Source organism: Orycteropus afer, unplaced genomic scaffold (genome assembly GCF_000298275.1).
Source record: "Orycteropus afer afer isolate SDZICR_OR568_19922 unplaced genomic scaffold, OryAfe1.0 scaffold00014, whole genome shotgun sequence".
In the NCBI taxonomy this organism is placed as follows: domain Eukaryota; kingdom Metazoa; phylum Chordata; class Mammalia; order Tubulidentata; family Orycteropodidae; genus Orycteropus; species Orycteropus afer.
Window position 1 is genome coordinate 17288300 of NW_006921601.1, and position 22349 is coordinate 17310648.

At 38.7% G+C, this 22349-nt stretch overlaps 1 protein-coding gene and 1 pseudogene across 1 annotated transcript in view; one reads left to right on the forward strand and one right to left on the reverse strand.

Annotated features, from left to right (window-relative positions):
* Window positions 1-22349, reverse strand: part of HPS5 (HPS5 biogenesis of lysosomal organelles complex 2 subunit 2) — a 65052-nt gene that overhangs the window by 34886 nt on the left and 7817 nt on the right. Inside the window, exons 2-8 of the mRNA XM_042782694.1 lie at window positions 21926-22036; window positions 21689-21753; window positions 20843-21035; window positions 19551-19684; window positions 10315-10527; window positions 9866-9937; window positions 1683-1771 (exon numbers count right to left, since the gene is read on the reverse strand). Of these exons, the coding sequence (XP_042638628.1) occupies window positions 1683-1771; window positions 9866-9937; window positions 10315-10527; window positions 19551-19684; window positions 20843-21035; window positions 21689-21753; window positions 21926-22036 (877 nt within the window). The remainder of the gene's footprint in view (window positions 1-1682; window positions 1772-9865; window positions 9938-10314; window positions 10528-19550; window positions 19685-20842; window positions 21036-21688; window positions 21754-21925; window positions 22037-22349) is intronic.
* On the forward strand, window positions 14959-15494 carry LOC103209736 (annotated as a pseudogene).

Consider the following 22349-nt stretch of genomic DNA (forward strand, 5'->3'; position numbering starts at 1 on the left):
GGGAAGAGGTAACTATGGGGAGGAAGTGGGAGGGGAGCTGTTGCATTGTGGTAAACTGTGGTCAATGTCATGAGACAAAATATATGTGAACTGCTGCATGGAAAGTGAATTTGCTCTGTAAACCTTCACCCAAATCACAATAATGAATGAATGAATGAATGAATGAATGTTGATCAGACCAGTTAGTAATGGTTTCTTTCACTGTTTGCTTTTACAAAATAGAAAAAGACAAAAAAAGTCAAGATAGCCTCTCTACTGAGCAGCAAGACTTTTAAAAGAGATAAGGAATCTGGGAAAATGAGGGGGTAGGGGAAAAACCAATCCATTCAGTCCTTAGCAACGGTTATTAATATTTAATATTAAATGAAAATGAAATGGTATTTAAAATTATTCATGAAAAACATATGAAAACTATCACCCTGAGATACTCTTTAAACCTTGAACTAAAACTATTCCATGAGGCCATCTTTTAGCTAAATAACAGAGTGGCTCATAGAATAAAAAATATTATCTGTGAATACTGTGCTCCTTTAAAAAATCATGTATATGTGACCAAATGGTCAACATTTACGCAAACATGAAGGGGAGAAAGCAAAGGTGCAGAGACATAGTATTACCGGAAATGGAACAACCAGAAGGGAAATGATGATGTGCTGTAGTAAATTACTTAGTGTGGCTTTTCTACCCATAAGTCTTTGTAAACTCCAGGTGGGATTTTCTATGGGCAACTGAGGAGATCCTGATTGCTGAAGTTGTACACCTGGAGTATTTCTGTTGGGAGTGGCACAAAACAATGTTCTGGGAGGTTCCCACTCTCTTTCAGGTGCTGAGTTCTGATGCTATGATTGGCTAGTTTGACACCCTGCCGGGCTCAAAAGGAGGCCTCCCAGAAGCAGAACGCTTGCTTTCTGACTGCTGGTTGAGGAAGACGTGCTGCTGAAAGAGACACGCGCCCTGGAAAGAGACACGTGTTGCTGGGAAAGAGACGCAAGAGACACACATTGCTAAGTGAGACACCGAGGGACCAGTCCTGCTGGGAAAGAGACTGTGAGAGACTCTTGGCTGAGGGATGGTGGGCTGGGAGAGAGACTGAGCGCTTTTCCTGAACTAGAATTGTAGCCTGTGGTGCTGCCCTAATAAACCCCATAATCTGTGAGCTCTGTGTGGCCACTGCAGCGAATTATCAAATCCAGGAAAGAGGTGGTGGTGCTCTGGGAGGAATGGTTGGAGAAAGGGCTGGAGGGAGGAAGCATGTCTGGCCTTGCAGGAATAGGCCTTGGGTTACTGCTGGTAATCCTGTCTTCCTCTTGTGGGATTAGAGGAGGTCAGAACATGTGGCCTCCTCGCAGTTTTTGCAGATGAGAAAGCTGACACACTGTAACCAATGTCACTTAACAAATTGTGTCGAAAGTTTTAAATGGAAACTTAATTTGCTGTGTAAATTTCACCAAAACATAATAAAATATTTTTATTTAAATAAATAAATTATAGAACTGAGTACAAATTCACAAATGTATGCTTGGGAAGTACTTTATAATGAGAAACATCTATTTTAGTCTTTATAAGCAATGTCATCCTATTCTATTTCTCTCCTCTTACCCTGCAAAAGAAGCTCCCTATAGTAATTAAGTCTTTCAAAAGAATGAGACTAAAAATTACATAAGGCAGAAAAATATAATTACCTTTGACTTCACTCCAAAGAAGAACCTGAACATTCTGAGGAATGAAAATGTAAATTCCTCTCTTTGTCCAAGTCAGCACACAATGCTCACTGAAAGAAAAAAGGAAAAAGCCAAGAGAATTACAGTTTGCTAGAATACAGAATTCAGATACCCCCATTGGCTATGAAAGTAAAACAACACTGTACAAAAAAACATAGTAATGGTCCAACTAATTAAGTTCTAACATGATTTTTCTGTCTGTAACAATTCGCTAAAAAAAATAGCATAAAATAATCCAAAATTCGGAAAAATCAGACATCTACTAAGTACCTTCTAAGAAAAGAAAAGGCTAATAATATCTGGAAAGGCTTAGGGATGACTTACCTAATGTTTGTTAAAGAAGATAAACTCCCCATATTTGGTATGACTGGAGCACATTTAAAACAGTGATGAAACGTAATATCTTACCATCACTCCATCGGGAATCAGGGCTCTAGTGAGTTTTTAGGGATGGTAGTTTTTTGATCCCTTTAGTTATGTGTGGGTATCAAAAGGCTGAAAAATCCCAGCTAACCACGTGCCAAGAGCTTTATTAAGGGCTATCTATATTATCAAGATTATGTCAAGATGAGAAGAAACAGCTGCGAACATCCATTAATAATCGGAACATGGATGTATGAAGTATGAATCCAGGAAAATTAGAGGTTGTCAAAAATGAAATGGAACACATAAAGATCAACATTCTAGGCATTAGTGAGCTGAAATGGACTGTTTTTGGCCATTATGAATCACACGATCATATGATCTACTATGCCGGGAATGACAAAATGAAGAAGAATGGTGTGGCATTCATGGTCACAAAGAATGTATCAAGATCTATCCTGAAGTACAATGCTATCAGTGATAGGATAATATCCATAGGTCTATGAGGAAGACCAGTTAATACTACCATTACTCTAATTTACGCACCAACCACCAAAGCCAAAATTGAGGAAACTTAAGATTTTTACCAACATCTGAAATTGACCAAACATGTAATCAAGATGTGTTGATTATCACTGGTAACTTGAATGCCAAAGTTGGAAACAGAAAAATCACTGATAGCTGAAAAATATGGCCTTGGTGATAGAAATGACAGTGGAGATCACATGATAGAATTTTGCAAGACCAATGACTTATTCATTGCAAATACCTTTTTTCAACAACACAAATGCCAGCTATACATGTTGACTTCACCAGAAGGCATACACAGGAATAAGAAAGACTACATCTGTGGCAAGAGGCAATGGATAAGCTCAATATCTTCAGCCAAAATAAGGCCAGGACCTGATTCTGGAAAAGACTATAAACCACTCATATGCAAGTTCAAGTTGAAACTGAAGACAATTAAAAGAAGTCCACAACAGCCAAAATATGATCTTGATTATATCCCTCCTGAATTTAGAGACCATCTAAAGAACAGATTTGATGCATTGAACACCAATGACCGAAAACCAGAGGAATTGTGGGATGACATCAAGAACATCATCCATGAAGAAAGCTAACGGTCATTAAAAAGACAGGAAAGGAAGAAAAGACCAAAACGGATGTCAGAAGAGATTTTGAAATTTGCCCTTGAATGAAGAGTAGCTAAAGCAAATGGAAGAAATGACAGAATAAATGAGCTGAACAGAAGATTTCAAAGAGCAGCTCAAGAAAACAAATTCAATTATTATAATGAAATGTGCAAAGCCCTGGAGTTAGAAAACCAAAAGGGAAGAACATGCTTGGCATTTCTCAAACTGAAAGAATGAGGAAAAACTTTAAGCCTCGAATTGCAATATTGAAACATTCCATGGGTAATATGTTGAATGATGTAGGAAACATCAAAAGAAGATGGATGGAATACCCAGTCACTATACCACAATGAATTGGTAGATGATCAATCATTTTAGGAGGTGGCATATGATCAAGAACCAATGGTACTGAAGGAAGAAGTTGAAGCTGCACTGAAGGAATTGGCAAAGAACAAGGTTCCAGGAATTGATGGAATACCCATTGAGATGTTTCAACAAACGGATGCTGTACTAGAGACACTCACTCAGTTATGCCAGGTGATTTGGAAGACAGCTACCTGGCCAAGTGACTGGAAGAGATCCATATGTGTGCCTATTCCAAAGGGAGGTGATCCCACAGAATATGGAAATCACTGAACAACATCATTAATATTACATGGAAGTAAAATCTTACTGAAGATAACTCAAAAAGAGTTGCAGCAGTATATTAATAGAGAACTTCCAGAAATGCAAGCTGGATTCAGAAGAGGATGTGGAATGAGGGATATCCTTGCTGATGTCAGCTGGATCTTGGTTCAAAGCAAAAAATACCAGAAAGATGTTTACTTATGTTTTATTGATTATGTAAAAGCATTTGATTATGTGGATCATAACAAATTATGGATAACATTGAGAAGAATGGAAATTTCAGATCACTTAATTGTACTCATGAAGAACCTGTACGTAGACCAGGAGGCTGTCATTAGAACAGAACAAGGGGATGCTGCATGGTTTAAAATCAGGAAAGGAGTGTGTGAGGGTTGTATTCTTTCACCATACTTATTAAATCTGTATGCTGAGCAAACAGTCCGAGAAGCTGGACTATATGAAGAACATGGCATCAGGATTGGAGGAAGGCTCATTAACAACCTGAGATACGCGATGACACACAACTTTGCTTGCTGGAAGTGAGGATGACTTAGAACACTTACTGATGAAGATTAAAGACTACAGTCTGCAGTATGGATTACACCTCAGTACAATGAAAACAAAAATCCTTACAACTGGACCAATAAGCAGCATCACGATGAATGGAGAAAAAAGATCGAAGTTGTCAAAGACTTCATATTACTTGGTTCTACAATTAATACTAATGGAAGCAGTAGTCAAGACATCAAAAGATATAATGCATTGGGCAAATGTGTTGCAAAAGACCTCTTTCAAGTACTGAAGAGCAAAGATCTCTTTTGAAGACTAAGATACACCTAACCCAAGCCATCATATTTTCAATTGCCTCACTGCACGTAAGAGCTGGACAATAAATAAGGAAGACCAAATAAGAGTTGATGCTTTTGAGTTGTGGTGTTGGTGAAGAACGTTGAAAGTTCCGTGGACTGCTAAAAAACTAACAAATTTGTCCTAGAAGGAGTGTAGCTGGAATGCTCCTTGGAAGTGAGAATGGCCAGACTTCGTCTCACCTACTTTGGTCATGTTGTCAGAAGGGACCATTCTCTGGAGAAGGATGTCATGCTTGGTAAAATGGAGGGTCAATGAAAGAGGGGAAGGCCCTCAAGAAGACAGAATGACATGGTGGCTGCAGCAACGGGCTCAGGTATAGTAGGAATTGTGAGGCTGGCACAAGACCGGGCAGTGTTTCATTCTGTTGTACATAAGGTCGCTACAAGTCAGAGACAACTTAATGGCACATAACAACAACGTATTATCTAACATTGTAGCAACCCATCAAGGTAGATATGTTATCTCTAGCTTATAAAAAAGAAAACTGAGGCTCAGAGAGATTAAGTCATATTGCCCAACACCATTCAACATGACAGTAAAAGAGTCTGAATTTTACCAAAGGTAGTCTGGCTCCAAAACCTAGTTTTTTTTCCTCTACATCTCATCTGTGATTAGAACCTTCCTCCAATCCTGATGCCATGTTCTTCTTCATATAGTCCAGCTCCTCATTTATCCTCATCAACCCATCCACCATTATTGAAATCCTGATTATTCTCCTAAACTCCATTCTCAAAAAGTTATTGCCAAACACAATAATCTTTCCTCATATTTTCCTTCTTCTTACCTCCCATGCAGCAACTGACCCTGATGACTGTTCCTTCCTGAATCTTGCCTCCCTGGACTCTGGGACTTGCACTTTCTTGGTTAACTACCTTCCGCTCCAGTCCTTCACTGACTACTATTCGTCTCTGCTCATCTCTTTCTATACTCCTTTCTATACATCTCATTCACTCTCTCAAGATTGCTACTAACATGTATATTTAAGAAACATAAATGCTATCATCTGACCTTCTTCAGCATCCATGTGTGTCTCTTCTATACATTTCCGATCTGGATATCCCATTAGTACCTTGAACTAAAACCAAACTCATCTCTCTAAACATCACCTTATCTTTCAGACTACTCATATGAATGTTTCCAAAACATTCCCTACTTGCCCTTTTCTCCCATATTTAGTCATTTCTTAAAGTCTCTCACACCAGTTCCTACTTATTATCCCCCTTGTCACTAGGCCCCATAGGCCCTCATTACTTCTGCCTCCTGGCACTGGTTTTCTCCCCTGCAAATACCCAACAGTGAAAGAGTTTATTGAAATCACACTTCCATCTTGACAGCTTCCTACCCCAATGCCCTTGAGCTTGAATTGAAGGTTGTCCTTCTCATCATACCTTTAATCTATTCTCCCTACCTCACCTCACACTGCTCCCTTTCAAGAACCATCTACTTCACAAAACTGTGATTGGTTCCCTGAATATTCCACTGGCAATCTTCCTGAATCAGGGAATTCCCCGAATTTTAATACCCTCATTCTAGCCATTCTCAAGGGTCAGCAGAAGTTCTACTCTCCTCTGAAATTTTCTCCAGAGCCCATAACAAGCTCTCCTCCTCCTGCACTTAGCCTGCTTCTGGTCAACACTGTTCATTTGACAATTATATACTGCACTGTTACAACTTTTTTTTGTTGTTAAATTTTTTATAGAAATAAACTGCTATCCCCCCAACAAAATTATAATCTTAAGAACAGACCATGGGTTTTTTTTTTTTTTTTCCCTCTTTTTTGCATTTATGCCCCAAGAGTATTAAAATTGGTACCATGTGACAAGTATTGGGTTCCTGTGCAAATATTAACAATTTGTCAATATGATAAAGTAGACATTGTCTCTACAATAAAATAATGTCTGCAACAAGAATGGAAGAAAAGGTCTGAATCCTGGCCCAAAGTAACTGGAACTGGGAAGGCTGCCTTCAGGAGCCAGAGGAGGGGAAAATGAAGAGCCAGAGACTCTCTCAATAAAGAGATACAAGATCATGACTTTAGAACTGAAGATGGCACTGAGCTTGGTAAAATATCTGATGAGTACCAACCCACATTAAATGGGGGAAAAAAAACTTAGTTAACAGCAGGTATTTTGTAACATATACATCTTTCATTCTTTTATCCACTCACTGATAATAAATAGACTGGGACACATGCCTAATAACTTGTTTTAAGAAGGCAAAACACACACTGCCATCAAGTTGGATCCAACTTATGATGACCCCTTCTTGTGTTTCCGAGGTGGTATCACTACAGAAGTAGATTGCCCAACCTTCCTTCTGATGAGTGGCTGGTGGGTTTGAACTGCCAGCCTTCTGGTTAGCAGTCAAATGCCTTAGGCACTATGCCACCAAAGCAAGGAAGGGAAAATTGATACCCAAACGGAAACAAAATATATATGGGTATATATATATATGGGTATCCTTTGTGGAATCTGGGGGTGGTGACTGGAAAGATTACCACAGGATACAACCAAAAACCCAAACCCACTCCCATTAAGCCAATTCTGATTCATAGCAACCCTATAGGACAGAGTAGAAGTGCCTCATAGGGTTTCCAAGGCTATAAATCTTTACAGAAGCAGACTGCCTCCTCTTTCTTTCACAGAGCAGCTGGTAGGTTTGAATCTCGACCTTGTGGTTAGCAGCCCAATGCTTTAACCACATTGCCATCAGAGCTCCTTACAGGATATAAGTGTACAAGTAAAAAAAAAAAAAAAAAAAACAACTTTGTTGCAGTCATTAATTTTGCTAATATTTGACCATCTTCTATGTCCCTGGCACTGTGCTCATAGTAAAGGAGTTTACATCTGATACTGGGACAGATAGTCCTAATACAGTAAGATAGTGGTGATGCCGGAGGAATGAACAAGGTGCAAGAATAGTGCAAGGGAACAAGTATCTAATCTAAGTCTGCTGAAGGAGTCAGAAAAGTCTTCAAAGTCACATTAATTATTTCTTAAGCTGACAGGAGGCAGAGCTAGATCATGATGGGTTTTGTTTCTGATGGCAGGGACTGTAACAGGTGCTTTAAATAGCTAAATGCAAAGGAGTAACTCTGCCAGGAACACCAAGCAGGCTACAGCCTATCCGTTATAAAACATATTCTGGAGTAAGGTTCTTACCCCACATATGATACCACAGTCAATAAATATGATATGTGTGCCAGGCACTATGGTAAGCACTGAGAATACAACTGTGAACAAAACAGATGTGATCTCTGTTCTCATGGAGCTTATTGTCTAGGGGTATAAATGGTGTATGAATATATAATTACAAACTGGTACCAAAAAGGAAGAGTGCTAAGGGAAGAAGAGTTTTTAATACGCCTTATCATATTATGGGCAAATAAACAGCTGCCTTTCCCCAGTAACTCTGATGAAGTATGAATTTATGAAAGTATTGTCTATAATTCACTTTTAAATACTTCAGCATACATAGTGTGATAATGATATAAGTTAGTTTTAATCCTTACCCTTAGAGGCAATGAGTTAACATTTCAAGTGTATTAAAAATTCACATTCCCAGAGTTAGCTAGCCTTTTTAAAAACCAATCAAGAGTCTACACTTCAGGGTGGTCTACAACGACCTCTAAATAACTCTCTGAATCTACATTAGAAAGATTATCAATTAGCCTAAGGAATATTAGAATTAAGTGTTCATTGATGAACTAAGTAGAACTCAAGATACACAGATTGTACCACTACTGATTGCTCTGACAGGATCACAATAGGAAGTCCTGGACAGAGTGGAAGCAAAATGTAGAGCAAAATTCAAAAGCATAAAAAAGATCAGACTTACTGGTCTGATAGAGACTGGTGGAACCCCCAAGCTATGGCCCTGAGACATTCTTCAAATCTAAAACTAAACCCACCCTCTATGGTCATCTTTCAGCCAAACAATACACAGGCCTATAAAGAGAACAAGGAGCTCTGGTAGCTTCTGCTAACCAGAAGGCTGGTGGTTCAAGACCACTAGCCACTTCTCGGAAGGAAGTTTGGGCAATCTACTTCCACGGTGATACTGCCTTGGAAACCCAAGGAGGGCTCGCTATGAGTCAGGTCTGACTCAACGGCACATAACAACAACAACAACATAAAGAGAACAACAATCAACCATAGGAGACCAAAGGGCAGTATTTGTCCAAAAACAAACCTCAGAAGACAGGAAGGGGTAGGAAAGAAGGACAAATGAAAACAGGGAAACCAGGAAGGAAGTGGGAAGCGTGCTGTTACATTGAAGGGATTCCAACTAATGTCACAAAACAAAATGTGTATAAATTGTTGAATGGAAAACTAATTTGCTCTGTAAACTTTCACCCAAACCAAATTGGAAAAAAAAAAAAAAGATATCTAGATTGACTACAGAACATACATAAGCATCCCACCCTTGCAGAACCAGGTGTTCAAACCGGCAAACCCAGCAGCTGATAGTCTTTATTTGCCCCATCACTTAATGTTAGATTATGACACCTAATCCAACTTGAGGGTTAGCTAAACCTGGACACCAGTGCATGGTGGAGTCTGACTCAAATGGATCTTTCATGTAAGGTCCCTATCAGGGTACCTAAAGGACAGAGAGCTGAAACTTCACTAGATTACAAGAATAAATCGCACAGCTATTTTTGTGCCAACTTGCTAAAAAACACACATATGTGTGGCAGATCTCAACCTAAACTTTGCTTTCACTGTATCACTCCTCCAGATAGGGGCAGATATGAGGGAAAGAGTACCTGTAGCTCTTATCTGACAATGTTATACTCCCCAGTGGGCAAAGGTCAGTTAGAAACAGAAAAGGAAGCACATTTCCAGGATTTTTTAATTCTTCTTCTATTCAGAACACTTCCCGTAACATTGTCATTTCTAACTTTCTAAAATTAACAGTGCACAGACAACTTTAAAAAGCTAACTACCTTTGAACAAGAAACAATGAGAAAAAGCTACCACATTTTTTGGCAAATAACACACCCACCTATTTAACGTGCGGAAATGATAAAATTAAGTAAAACAGTTATGGTGTAATCCATGTGTTAATTGTATGGAAGTAAGTTATTAGATGGTTTGGTCTTTTATTTTTTTAAAAGAAAGAAAGAAAGGATCAAAGGGAGAAACTTACCTAAGATGCAAGAGTTTGGGGAAAGACAAAGATTGGGGGGATCCAACCGTCTGATCATAATGAGGCTCTGATCTAGGAAGTAAACATCTTTGTTAATGACTTAATCACAACATGTCGTTGTTGTTGTTAGGTACTGTCGAGTCAGTTCCAACTTAGTGACTTTATGCACAAGAAAACGAATCATAACATAAATAGCTTTTTCCCTATTCTGCAAAAAGTTTTGCCTCCAAAAAACTCAAGGGCCTAAATACATCTGTCCTTACTCGAATCATATGAAGGGTGATTGATTCAAAACTTTTTTTGGTTTCTCTGAATTATTTAATAAAAATTACATTTCACTCTTAAAAGGCATAATAAATCCTTTAACACATATAAAATACCAGTTATTTCAACCCAACCTCTTTAATAAACTCCTTAAATAATCCTAACCAGTCCTACAAATCAATTACCTTAGATTAATCACAGGGAGAGGTGGAGACGAGAGGAGTTTCTTGAACTGATGTGTACTTATAACGTCCCCATCAAAGTTCACTTCCCACATCCTGGAGCCAGGGCGAGCACAATAGATCAACGGTTGCTGGCTCCCAGAACATCTTCCAGGGAAGAAACAAGCTCCATATTCTCCATCTCTTTCCTTGCTACCAATTTTCCAAAACTTCTCTCTAATACCCCAAAAGGAATCAAAAGTATTCTTAATTACAAAAAAGTCAAAAACAATGGCGCACTAGAATCAGCCTGGACATTAATACCCACATCCACAATGTTCTCTCCTTTATTCATATTAGCAGTAGGCTGGAAAGAAAAATACAATGGGGAGGCTGAAATAGGGTGTGGCTCTGACCTGCCATTAACTATTTCTGGATGTTGTTGTTAGGTGCCACTGAGTCAATTCCCACTACAGCAACCCTGTGTACAACAAAACAAAATACTACCCGGTCCTGTGCCGTACTCACCATCTTTGCTATGCTTAAACCCACTGCAGCAGCCACTGTGACAATCCGTCTCATTGAAGGTTTTCCCTTCCGTATGCTGAGCAAATAATCCAAGAAGCTGGACTATATGAAAAATGTGGCATCAGGATTGCAGGACAGTTCACTAACAACCTGCAATATGCAAATGACACAACCTTGCTTGCTGAAAGTGAAGAAGACTTGAAGCACTTACTGATGAAGATCAAAGACTACAGCCTTCAGCATGGATTATAGCTCAACATAAAACAAGAATTCTCACAACTGGACCAATAAGCAACATCACAATGAATAGAAAAAAGATTTAAGTTGTCAGGGATTTCATTTTACTTGGATCCATGATCAACACCCATGGAAGCAGCAGTCAGGAAATCAAAAGACATATTGCACTGGGCAAATCCGCTGCAAAAGACCTCTTTGAAGTGTTAAAGAGCAAAGAGGTCACTTTGAAGACTAAGGTATGCCTGACTCATGCCAGGACATTTTCAAAAGCCTCTTAGGCATGTGAAAGCAGGACAATGAATAAAGACTGAAGAATAACTGATGTCTTGGAATTGTGGTGTTGGTAAAGAGTATGGAAAATACCATGGACTGCCAATAGAATGAACAAATCTGTCCTGAAAGAAGTGTGGCCAGAATGCTCCTTAGAAAGAAGAACGACCAGACTTCATCTCACCTACTTTGGTCATGCTGTCAGAAGGGACCAGCCAGTCCCTGGAGAAGGATATCATGCTTGGTAAAGTGACAGTCAGTGAAAAAGGGGAAGACCCTCAATAAGACAGAGTGACACAGTGGCTCCAATAACGGGCTCAAGCATATCAACAACTGTGAGGATGATGCAGGACTGGGCAGTGTTTCCTTCTCTTGTACATACAGGGTTGCTATAAGCCCAAACCAACTTGATAGCACCTAACAACAACATCTCTGTGACAGGAAAGAAACCTCTTTACACTAGTAGTCAGTTTAATACACACAAAATGAGGGGCTCAGAATTAATGTGAAGGCTCCTTTTGAATCTCAAAAATTAGTCCCACCAACTCATTTCACATATCCTTGAATCCAACTGTTTCCCATGTCACCTTGTAAAATGTTTGGGCACTTCATGGAAGCCGTTTCTTTACCTCTCCAACCCTGTCTCCAAATAAACATTAGACTCCTTACTGTTTTGCCAAAATGCCAGATTCTTCTGAATCTCTATACCTGGGAACATTGTTCCCTTAGGATTACATGAGATACAGACACAAGCGAACGTAGCACACTGCCTAGAGCATAGAAAGTGATAATGATGGGTGTGAGGAATGGTGTCTTTTCCTAAAAACTCCTATTTATTTTGTTGTTGTTGTCAGTAGCTAAAGCAGATTTTCTATTAGCATATTACAGTCAATAAGAAAATTACATAAATGGATATATAATATCGATATCGGCATTATTTATATCTATATTTATTGGGATTAAACAGTAAAGATACTTTTGCAATTTCACTTAATAACTTTGTAAACGAGGATCAGTTTGACCTTTTCAGACTAAACTGTGTGCTCTTTCCCTTTGATATACTGTTGTATGAGTACATAATCATATTTGGAGAATGAAACCCAGAAATTGGCCCATATCCAATTTTAACTTTTTTTTTTTGAGAACATACACAGCAAAACAGACACCAATTCCACAGTTTCTACATGTACCATTTAGTGACACTGATTACATTCTTCAAGTGGTACAAACATTCTCACCCTCCTTTTCTGAGCTGCTCCTTTTCATTAACATAGATTCACTGTTCCCCTAAGATCTCTATCTAATCTTTTGAGTAGCTGTTGTCAATTTGATCACTTATGAAAAGAGCATAATACTTAAGGGAGAATTTTTTTTTAACAATAGTAAACTATTGTTTGATTTTAAGAAGACTTTAGGGGATATTTTTGGTTTAAGGTTTAAAGATTATCTCAAGGCAATAGTTTCAGGGATTCATTAAACTTCATGGATCCAGTAATTCTGGAGTCCATGAGATTTTTCAAATTCTGTTCTGCATTTTCTCCCCTTCGATCAAAGACTCTTATATAGAATCACTGATCAAAATGTTCAGTAATGGGAGCTGGGCACCATCCAATTCTTCTGGTCTCCTGACAAAGGAGGCAGTTCTTCATGAAGGCAATTAGCTACACAGTCCATATCCTCCTCCTATTCCCAACTCTCCTCTCTCTATTGCTCCAGGCAAACAGAGACCAATTGTCTTACCTTGGATGGTTGCTTGGTAACTTTTAAGACCTTAGGCACTACCCAACAAACTAAGAGGTAAAACAGAAGCACTAAACACATTATTAGGCCAACTAACTAGGATGTCCCATGAAAAAATGACTCTAAACCTCCAAACCAAGAAACTAAATCTCAAGAGGTTTTTGGTTGTAGATAAGAGCTGCAGCAGCTACTCTCTTTTTTTTTTTTTTTTTTGGTCTTGTTGTAAATATATCACACAACTTTTGCTAATTCAATTGTTTACAGGTATATAGCTTAATACAGCAATTATAATTATCAGCTGTGCAACTTTACCCTTAATCAATAAGGTATATTTCCATCACTGTTACCTCCCCTTCTTTTCCTCTCACCTTTGGTAAGCAGTAATAAACTTTGCTCTCTATATATTTACATACATACATACATATATATATATATAAAGTGGTTATATAATATTTGTTCTTTTGTTATTGATTTATTTCACTCAGCACAATGTCTTCCAGCTCCATCCGTATTGTAGCATGTATCAAGACTTCATTTCTTCGGTTGTTGTTGCTATGTGCCGTCAAGTTGGATTCGACTCATAACAATCCCTCCTTGGGTTTCCGAGGCAGTATCACTACGGAAGTAGATTGCCCAACCTTCCTTCCGAGGAGTGGCTGGTGGGTTTGAACCACCAGCCTTCTGGTTAGCAGTCAAGTGCCTTAGGCACTATGCTACCAGAGCTCCTTACGCAGGGATACTGCTTTGGAAACCCAAGAAGGGGTCGTTATGAGTTGAACTGACTCGATAGCAGTGAGTTTGTTTTTTTTAAATGCTAGTACTATTCACAGTTTTCTAGGAACTGCCACACTATTTTCCACAACAGCTGTACCATTTTGCATTCTTACCCAAAATGGGTGAGAGTTCCAATCTCCCCACATCCTCATCAACATTCGTTATTTTCTGTTTTGCCTTTGTCGTAGCCATCTTAGTCAAAGGGAAAGGATAACTCATTGTGGTTTTGATTTGCATTTCCCTGATGGCTAATGATGCTCAGCATCTTTTCCTATGTTTGGTGGCCATTTGAATGTCCTCTGTGGTAAAATTTAAGTCCTTTCCCCATCTGCTATTTATTCTTGATGACTTAGCTCCATCATTTTTCCTCTGAGAAACTTCCTTGACTCCCATAAGTTGAATTACAAGCTTTCTGTACTATGTTTTCATAGCACTTAGCATATTATATATGGCAATTGTGTCTATTTGAACAACAGATTGTGACTTTATTCAGGGCTAAAGCCATTTATTTCCTTTTCTTCACTAGCTGAACTCTCAGTGTATATGGTGACAGGGTCTGGCCCACAGAAAGAACTCAATTCACTGCAGTGCTCCATATACTCAATCTCTTTTGTTGTGCAGTGATGTAATTTGCTCTCTATTGTGAATTTATTATGTAACCTCAGATAATTCAATAAAGATCATGTATTTATTTGCTTCATGAATAAAATGTAACATCTGCTTTACTACACAAACATGGATGTGAAAGTGCTTTGAAATTTGTACAGTGCAGTATAGGAAGTTACAGTTTTATTACTGATGCTCCTTATTTGGAAAATACACCTTTTGCTTATTTTGCATCTTCTATGGTACCTAATACAGGGCTAAGGATTCTGAGTTTGGAATAAATGTTTGCTGAGTGAACAAATGCAGTCAACTCATTCTCACGTGTATGATCATCAATCATCCTTTTATATTTTCAAACAAATAATAAGCGATAGGCATAAGGCCAAGGACTTTCATATATGTTAACTTGTTTAATTCTTAAACTACCATAATAGCTCTTTCCCTGTTGCCAAGTTATGTGAAAGCAGAAGCCCAGATGTGTTCAAAATTTGGCTCCACCTGTAACCCACTGCCATGGCCAAGGAATGTATTGCTGCAGTAGGTGTAATGGACATTAGTACTGATTTACAGGAGGTGTTGATGACTGTCCTCAACCATGATAATCTAGTACACAGAATTAGCGAAGCTGCCAAAAGCCTTAGACAAGTGCATTTATCAGTTTCAATACTGTGGGTTGCAACTGCAACAAAACTTCAGCCAAGGGAAGAAAAGTGTGAAATTCATGGGTTAAGCACAAATTCTGAAAGAGTTGTAGAAAATATTAACACTAAGGAAACCTATGAAAAGGTGCCAAACCCATCTTTGTGTGCTTTCACTGAACTGTGATGAACCTACGTATGTCAAGTTAGTAGAAGTCCTTTGTGCTAAACACCAAGCCTAACTACGGTTGATGACAAGAAGATAGGGGAGCAGATAGGCCTCTGCAAAACTGATAGAGAGCGAAAACCTCATAAAGTGGTTGGTTGCCATTGTGTGGCTGTGTGTTTGACTACAGCAAAGAGTCTCAGGCCAAGGATGTCATCATAGAGTATTTCAAATGCAAGAAATAAACAAATAAAAAACTTGGCTGGAAAAAAAAATTACCATAATGTCTATATGTTCTAGATAGATGGGAAACTGACATTCAGGAAGGTTTAAAAAGTATCAGAACCAGGACTTGAAATCATTGTCATGTTCTTTTTACTATACCATAGTTCTTTGTGGGAGCTCTGGCGGCTTAGTGCCTAAGGCATTTGACTGCTAACTAGAAGGATGGCGGTTCAAACCCACCAGCTGCTCCTCGGAGGAAAGACTGGGTGATCTATAGTGATACTGCCTCGGAAACCCAAGGAGGGGTCACTATGAATCAGATTTGACTCAATGGCAGTGAGCTTGTTTTTTTGGTTTATAGTTCTTTTTTCTATTTATTCTATTACCTCCCAGGATCCATCTTGTTCATTAACAATACTGACAGAAAATAGATAGTGGCTGGCAGCAGAAACAAATTTTTATCTATCACTTTGGTTAGTTATTAGGAAGCCTGTTTTTTTTTTTTTTTTTTTTTAAAGACTGCTATTTATTGAGAGGGAATATGGGTTGAAACAAACAAAAAAATTAAAAGCATAAATGAATACTTAATTATCATAATATTTCTATCCTCAGAACTGAATTCTAGCTAACAAAGTAGGCACTTCTAAAACATGTTATTTTTGCAATAGGTTCTATGTTACTGCCATAACCAACCCTAGACTCATCTCTATGAAATGAGAAATGAACAGAGATTAGCAGCTATATTGCAGAGGGAAAAATAAACCTCCATTTTATTCAGTTCTTTACTGTAAAAGGTCTTCCAGAGACACCATTTTATTAGCTCTCCAAAGCAACCCTAATAAGGTGTTACCAGGATTTCCATCAAATTTCTGAATCAGAACATTTGGTAAACTTGAAAAGGCAATCTATAGATGAAGAATAATTAAACTTTGTGAAGCTGCAACTATGTTATATCAAAATCTCAGGGGTGCAATTAACGGTCAAAGGAGTGTATCAGACAACATAGCTGTGAGATAATAGGAAGGCAGCCAAAGTTGGGACAGAGGCTTAGTCTTTCTACCTCTTCCCAGCTGCATGATGTCAGGCAGGCTCCATACTCCATGGGCCTCAGCTTCCTGATCTGGAAGAATGAAAGGGTGACACTAGATGGTCTCTAAGTCTTGCAGTTCTGTAGATCTAACTTCTCCACTGATGTAGAGTCTAAAACTAGGTCACACCCAAGTACAACATCCTTCCTATTAACTCCACAAAAATTGACTATCTGTATCTCAAAATGTTACCTCTTTGCTATCCATTTACATTCTCTGATACCAGACACCTGCCACCTGCTACAACTAGCTTTCTTCCCAGGTGCCTTCTCATCCCAAGAAAATAAAGAGGAAGTGATATCCCCTTGTTATCCTCCCTCTACCACCCCCAGAACCACCATACATTACTTTCTTTCTCTCCAGTCTCCTGCTTTCTGTAACACCAGTCCTCAAACTGTGATACACAGACTTCTTAAGTTGATGAGAGCCTGAAGAGTTTTGTTGTTGTTATGAGCCATCGAGTCGGCCCCAACTCATAGCGACACCTCCTTGGGTTTCCGAGGCAGTATCACTACGGAAGTAGGATTGCCCAACCTTCCTTCCGAGGAGTGGCTGGTGGGTTTGAACCGCCAGCCCTCTGGTTAGCAGTCAAGCGCCTTAGGCACTATGCTATCAGAGCTCCCTGAAGAGTTTTAAGGAAATCAATTTTCTAACCCTGATTTTCCATATGCATGCTCTCTGAAAAGTGTTCTGAGAACACACGTGCTTCTTTAGTGTGATGTTTTAAGCTGTCACTCTCAATATTGTGCCAATTTAACAACTTTTCATTCCCTTTCTAACTTTCTGTTTCACAATTTCCCTACTCAAGTCAGAATGGCAGGTTGTAGAGTATACCTTTCTCACTTTCCCCTCCAGAGGCTATTCATTCCTGCTGAAGTGACTCTTCCTACCTCTCTTTCCCCAAATTGCACTATCAAAACTTCTCATCAAAATTATTGAAGCTGGGTGTTGGGTTCATGGGAGTCCATTATACAATTCTCTTCAAAAGAAGAAATGCATGTCAAGATTTCCATAACAAAGTTTGTTTATTTATTTTTTTATAGTATTTTATTGTTTTTGGTTAAAGTTTATACAGCAAATTGGTTCCCATTTAACAATTTCTATACATATTGTTCAATAGCATTGTGTGATGTGATGAATTGCTTTTATATGGTCTTTCTTGCCACGGTACTTTAACTCCCCAACTGATTGGGTGGGACTATGTAAATAAGGTGCTTATGGTTGACCAAGAGGACTGGACAGCTTGCAAATAATGCAAATAAGGTGAATAGCACCATTGTGGGATAAGACCATGCAAATAAGGTATATGGGACCCTGATGAGGGGATTGGTCAGTTCTGCCATTCCACTAGGCTTAAAATGAGCCATTGCAGAGGCAGGGGGGACCCTCACTAACATCAAGAAGAGCTAAGAGTGGAGCAAGCTCTTTGGACCCTGAGCTGAGACAGACAGAGCTGTAACACTGGAGATGGCAGGATACAGTGAGAAGCTGCAGCAGAGAAATGGCAGCAGCAGAACCAGAAGACCACATGAGACAGCACAGTGCAGTTCCCAGCCTATGGAGCAACATAGTTACAGTGGGTATGCCAGCCCATGGAGTGAAAGAGCTGAACTTCTTCAAGCAGGGGGCTTCCTGGGAGAATGGGGTACCCCCAAGCACTTTCTGGCAGAGCTAAAGAGCTTTGTAACACTTGCCCAAGCAGGCCAGAGGTCAGGCTAGGGCCCAAAAGCCAGAGACGTCTGCTGCAGCAGAGCCGAGAAACTGTCCTGATCAAAGTACTGTATCCTGATGTTTCTGATTCTGAATTGTAACCTGCTGCTTCCCTAATAAACCCATAATCATAAGTATTATCTGTGAGTTCTATGTAGCCACTGCAACAAATTATGGGACCCAGAGTAGTAGAGATGGGTGGGATGGTTGATGTCAGAATTGGTAAAAAGTTTGGAAAGAGGAGGTATGTCTGACCTCTGCCTCACAGTAATCAGCCCTGGGCTGTTGATCTTGATTCTCTTTCCCCTTTGCCAAGTTAGAGGATATCAGACACCTCCCATCATGCCATTTTTACACACTGATTACATTTTTCATAATGTGCCAACATTGTCATTATTTCCATTCTAATTGTTCCATTTCCATTCATTTAGTTTCCCACTTCCCCTTAGCTTCTCCTCTTTGCTTTAGGGTAATTGTTGAACTTTAAGGTAACTGTCATATAGATGATTTTTTTTTAAGAAGCATAGTACTCAAGGGTGACACTGTTTATTTTCTGAGTCAATCTGATAGTTAGCTGAAAGGTAACCTCCGGAAGTGGTTTCATTTCAAAGTTTAAAGGGTATCTCAGGATGATACATGAAATCGAGTTTTTTTAAGTGGGGATGATCCTGAGGAATACAGTGACTGGGCAGGGCCAGTGAATAACCATGGCCACTGAAAATTTCCCTGCATTGAGGATGGCTGAGGAACTTCAGCACAGTGATATATAATATTCATTTCTACCTGTTTCCTATTCTGTTATGTTATTCTCAGTTATTTCTAGCACATTCTTTGACGTTATACCATTGGTCTTTAACTCCACCATTGAGATTTCTGTGAAAATCTTAGCTTCACAAAGTTCTTAACTATTCTTCACCAATCTTACCATTCAATAAAATTCTATTAAACACACAAAAAATTAAAAAAACAAACCAAACTCAATAAAGGAAGACTTCCTGATTCTCCAGATTGAATCAGCAATTACTTTTCATTTAGCCTTCTCTCACAGCATTTGGCAGATCAAGCCTCATAACAGACTTACTTGAATACTTTAAGTTACCTATTAGGCTGTCTGAGTCTCCTTCATATCCTCTCTACTCTCGTAACATCACCTTGCATACAGCTGGTTCCTTATTAATGCCTATATAATGGAATTGAGGAGTTTGGACTAAATAACTTCTAAGTTCCTTTTCATTTTAAAATTCTATATATCTGATGACTCATGGTTAGACAATATACCTCTCAGTGTCACACAAGAAGGATCGATTGAGTGAAGATATAAGTAGTCTTCCATCCAAATAATCTAACTGGACAACGCTGGAGTCAACTGTTGTTATTGTCTGAACAGGAAACATCACAAAGGCAGCAGCTGCCTAAAAGGAGTATGAGAGGAAAATGAAAATTTCATCAAATCATATCCTCTTTGTCTTTTAAATAAAAACAACTTGGGTAGCAAAATAAAATCTAAAATCTTAAAAATTTAATTTGCTTGTTAGAATATCAAAGTTTCACTAATTTAAAAGTGCTATGAAATAATCTGATGCATAACTGCAGAAGAAAATTCTACAGGCTCTGTTTGTGATTAACCTTAGCTTGGAACGAAAAAGATGAAGCAAGTTTTGGAATGTTTGGAAGAATTTTTCTCCTGTAGATAGTACTTCTCCCTTTGAAGAAAGGGTAAATTAAGGCTATACTATGTTTAGGATTCTGACTGAATGTTTTGGCTCAAAAATATGCTAGGAATCGAATAGGAAGTTTGATTGCTCCTCATTAGCAAACCAAAAAAATATTAATAATGTGTTAATTAGAACAAAGTAATTTAGTCAATAGTAGTTTGATCCCTTCATTTCTGCCAGGATCTTACATGCAAATAAGCAACGAGAAACAAGTCCCCCCAGTGACATAATAGCCTTGGAGGAGAGCGACAGCGAGAAGCTGATCTGTTACAGGCTTGACAACAGGTTGAGGCATTCTTTTCGGGTAACCTGAGACCCCATCCTTCTACTCAAGCACTCATTGTGCTAGGAATCCTGGGGAACCACACAACTGAGCATAATCCAGGAGGAGTCTTTAAGATTCCATTCCTGATAAGTTACAACCATACTGAGAGAAATGTACCTAGACCCATGAGTTTCCTCTTACACAGGGACCAGGAAAAGAATAGAAGCCTTGGAAATTGGAGCATTTCTATCTTTGCCATTTAATTCACAAAACTAATAAATAAGCATCTTTTCTTTCTTTAAAGCCTAGGATGCTTTATGTAAGTGAACTGTATCTGTGGGTTAGGGAAAACTACAATAGGCAACGTACAAATTTTTGAAGTTAGCTCACAGAAGCCAATCTATAACAGCATCACACTAAAACAGGCTACCATATGTGCTATGTACAAACAGATCTACATAAAATTAATATTCTGGACTCTAGATCAGAACCCCAAGAAATAAAGGAGAGATAATCATCTCCTTTAAAAGTTCTGAAAGAAAACACCCTGTATCTCACCCACATACACTAAAAACTGGACTTGCTCTCACCTTTGCTTGTTTAGAAGTGTTGAGTTTGATGGCAGAAACTTTCCCCATGTTATCACCTACAAACACTCTAAGAATAGCTGTATCCCAGCAGAGAGCTGTAACTTTTCGGCCTTTATGTTCTGAAGACACATAAATTCGCTCTGGTTTCCCACGACGCTCTTGGTTTAATTCCCAAACAACTACAAGACCTTCACTGCAAGAATAAGTCACAGAAATAACTTATGTGGTAATGATTTAATTTAAAAAAAAAAAAGGTACAATTTAACTGCATCACAGTACATAGCTGGGTGTTGCAAATGGTTTGCAGTTGACTACCAGCCTACAGGTTGCTAGTTTGAACCCACCCAGTGGTGCCATGGAAGAAAGGGCTGACAATTTTTTCTTTCCAGACAAAAAAAACATACAGAGCAGTTCTCCTCTATCACATACAGGGTCACCATGAGTCAGAATCAACTAGATGGCAATGGTTTGGTTTTGCTTTGGTTTATCAAGTATATCAGTTATACATACAAACTCATGTTCCTCAGAAAAGAGGAAGTCAAAAGTCAAAGTATTAATTTCCTTGTTTTAGACACAAACCAGTTTAAGAGGAGAGCTTAAATGTTCTAAATTCTCTCTGTTCCTTTTTTCTTTTAGGAACTTGAAAATGTTGTTACTTCAGATTAGCATTCTCCACAAACATGAGTCCTTGCTTGCCAGGGACTGAGATGTTTCCTGGTACATAAAACTTTCAGTGCTAATAGCTGTCAGGATAGACAAGGATGGCTGGACACCTAACAAGCATACAAACACATATGCCAATTCAAAATACATTTGGAAAAGAACAGTTTTAAAACAGTGTCTTACCTGGTAGCTACAGCAACATAATTGTCATCATGTAAACAACAAGCAACCTGAGAAACTGCACCTTCCTAGAGCACAAAAGGAAAAATATTAGACAGCTTCTCAAAAGTGTGATTAGCACTTTGTACTTCTAAATCTTAAATTTTCCATTTTTTCTTATTCCAAATAAGTATAATGGAGAAATCAGTATTTATGAAAGATGTTCCAAGCAGTGTATGACAGGGCTACCCCTATTCTTACCCTGTGTGAAAGAAAAAGCCTCTGCTTCCAGCCTTCTTTCTGAATGAGATTGAGTACTCCTCCTGAACTGCCCAAAGCCAACCATTTCCGAGACACAGCTACGCTCGTGCACTGAAGATATGAACAGACAAGCAAGAGATAATCACAGCCGCTTAATCAAGAACTATCCACTGGAAATAAATTATGGGGATTTGTATATCAGGTTCCACCCCTTGCTCCCATCCCCTGCCCAAATAAGCACCATGTAATGGTGCTCACTTCTAACTCTAGTATAGTTAAAAATATAGAAGAACATCTTGCTCTAAAATTTTTAATGGAACCTCAAACTAGCTGAATAGGCCATTCTGTCTAATTTTTCTTCTTTTATTGTGACTTGGGTGAAGATTTACAGAGAAAATTCACTTTCCATACAGCAGTTCACATA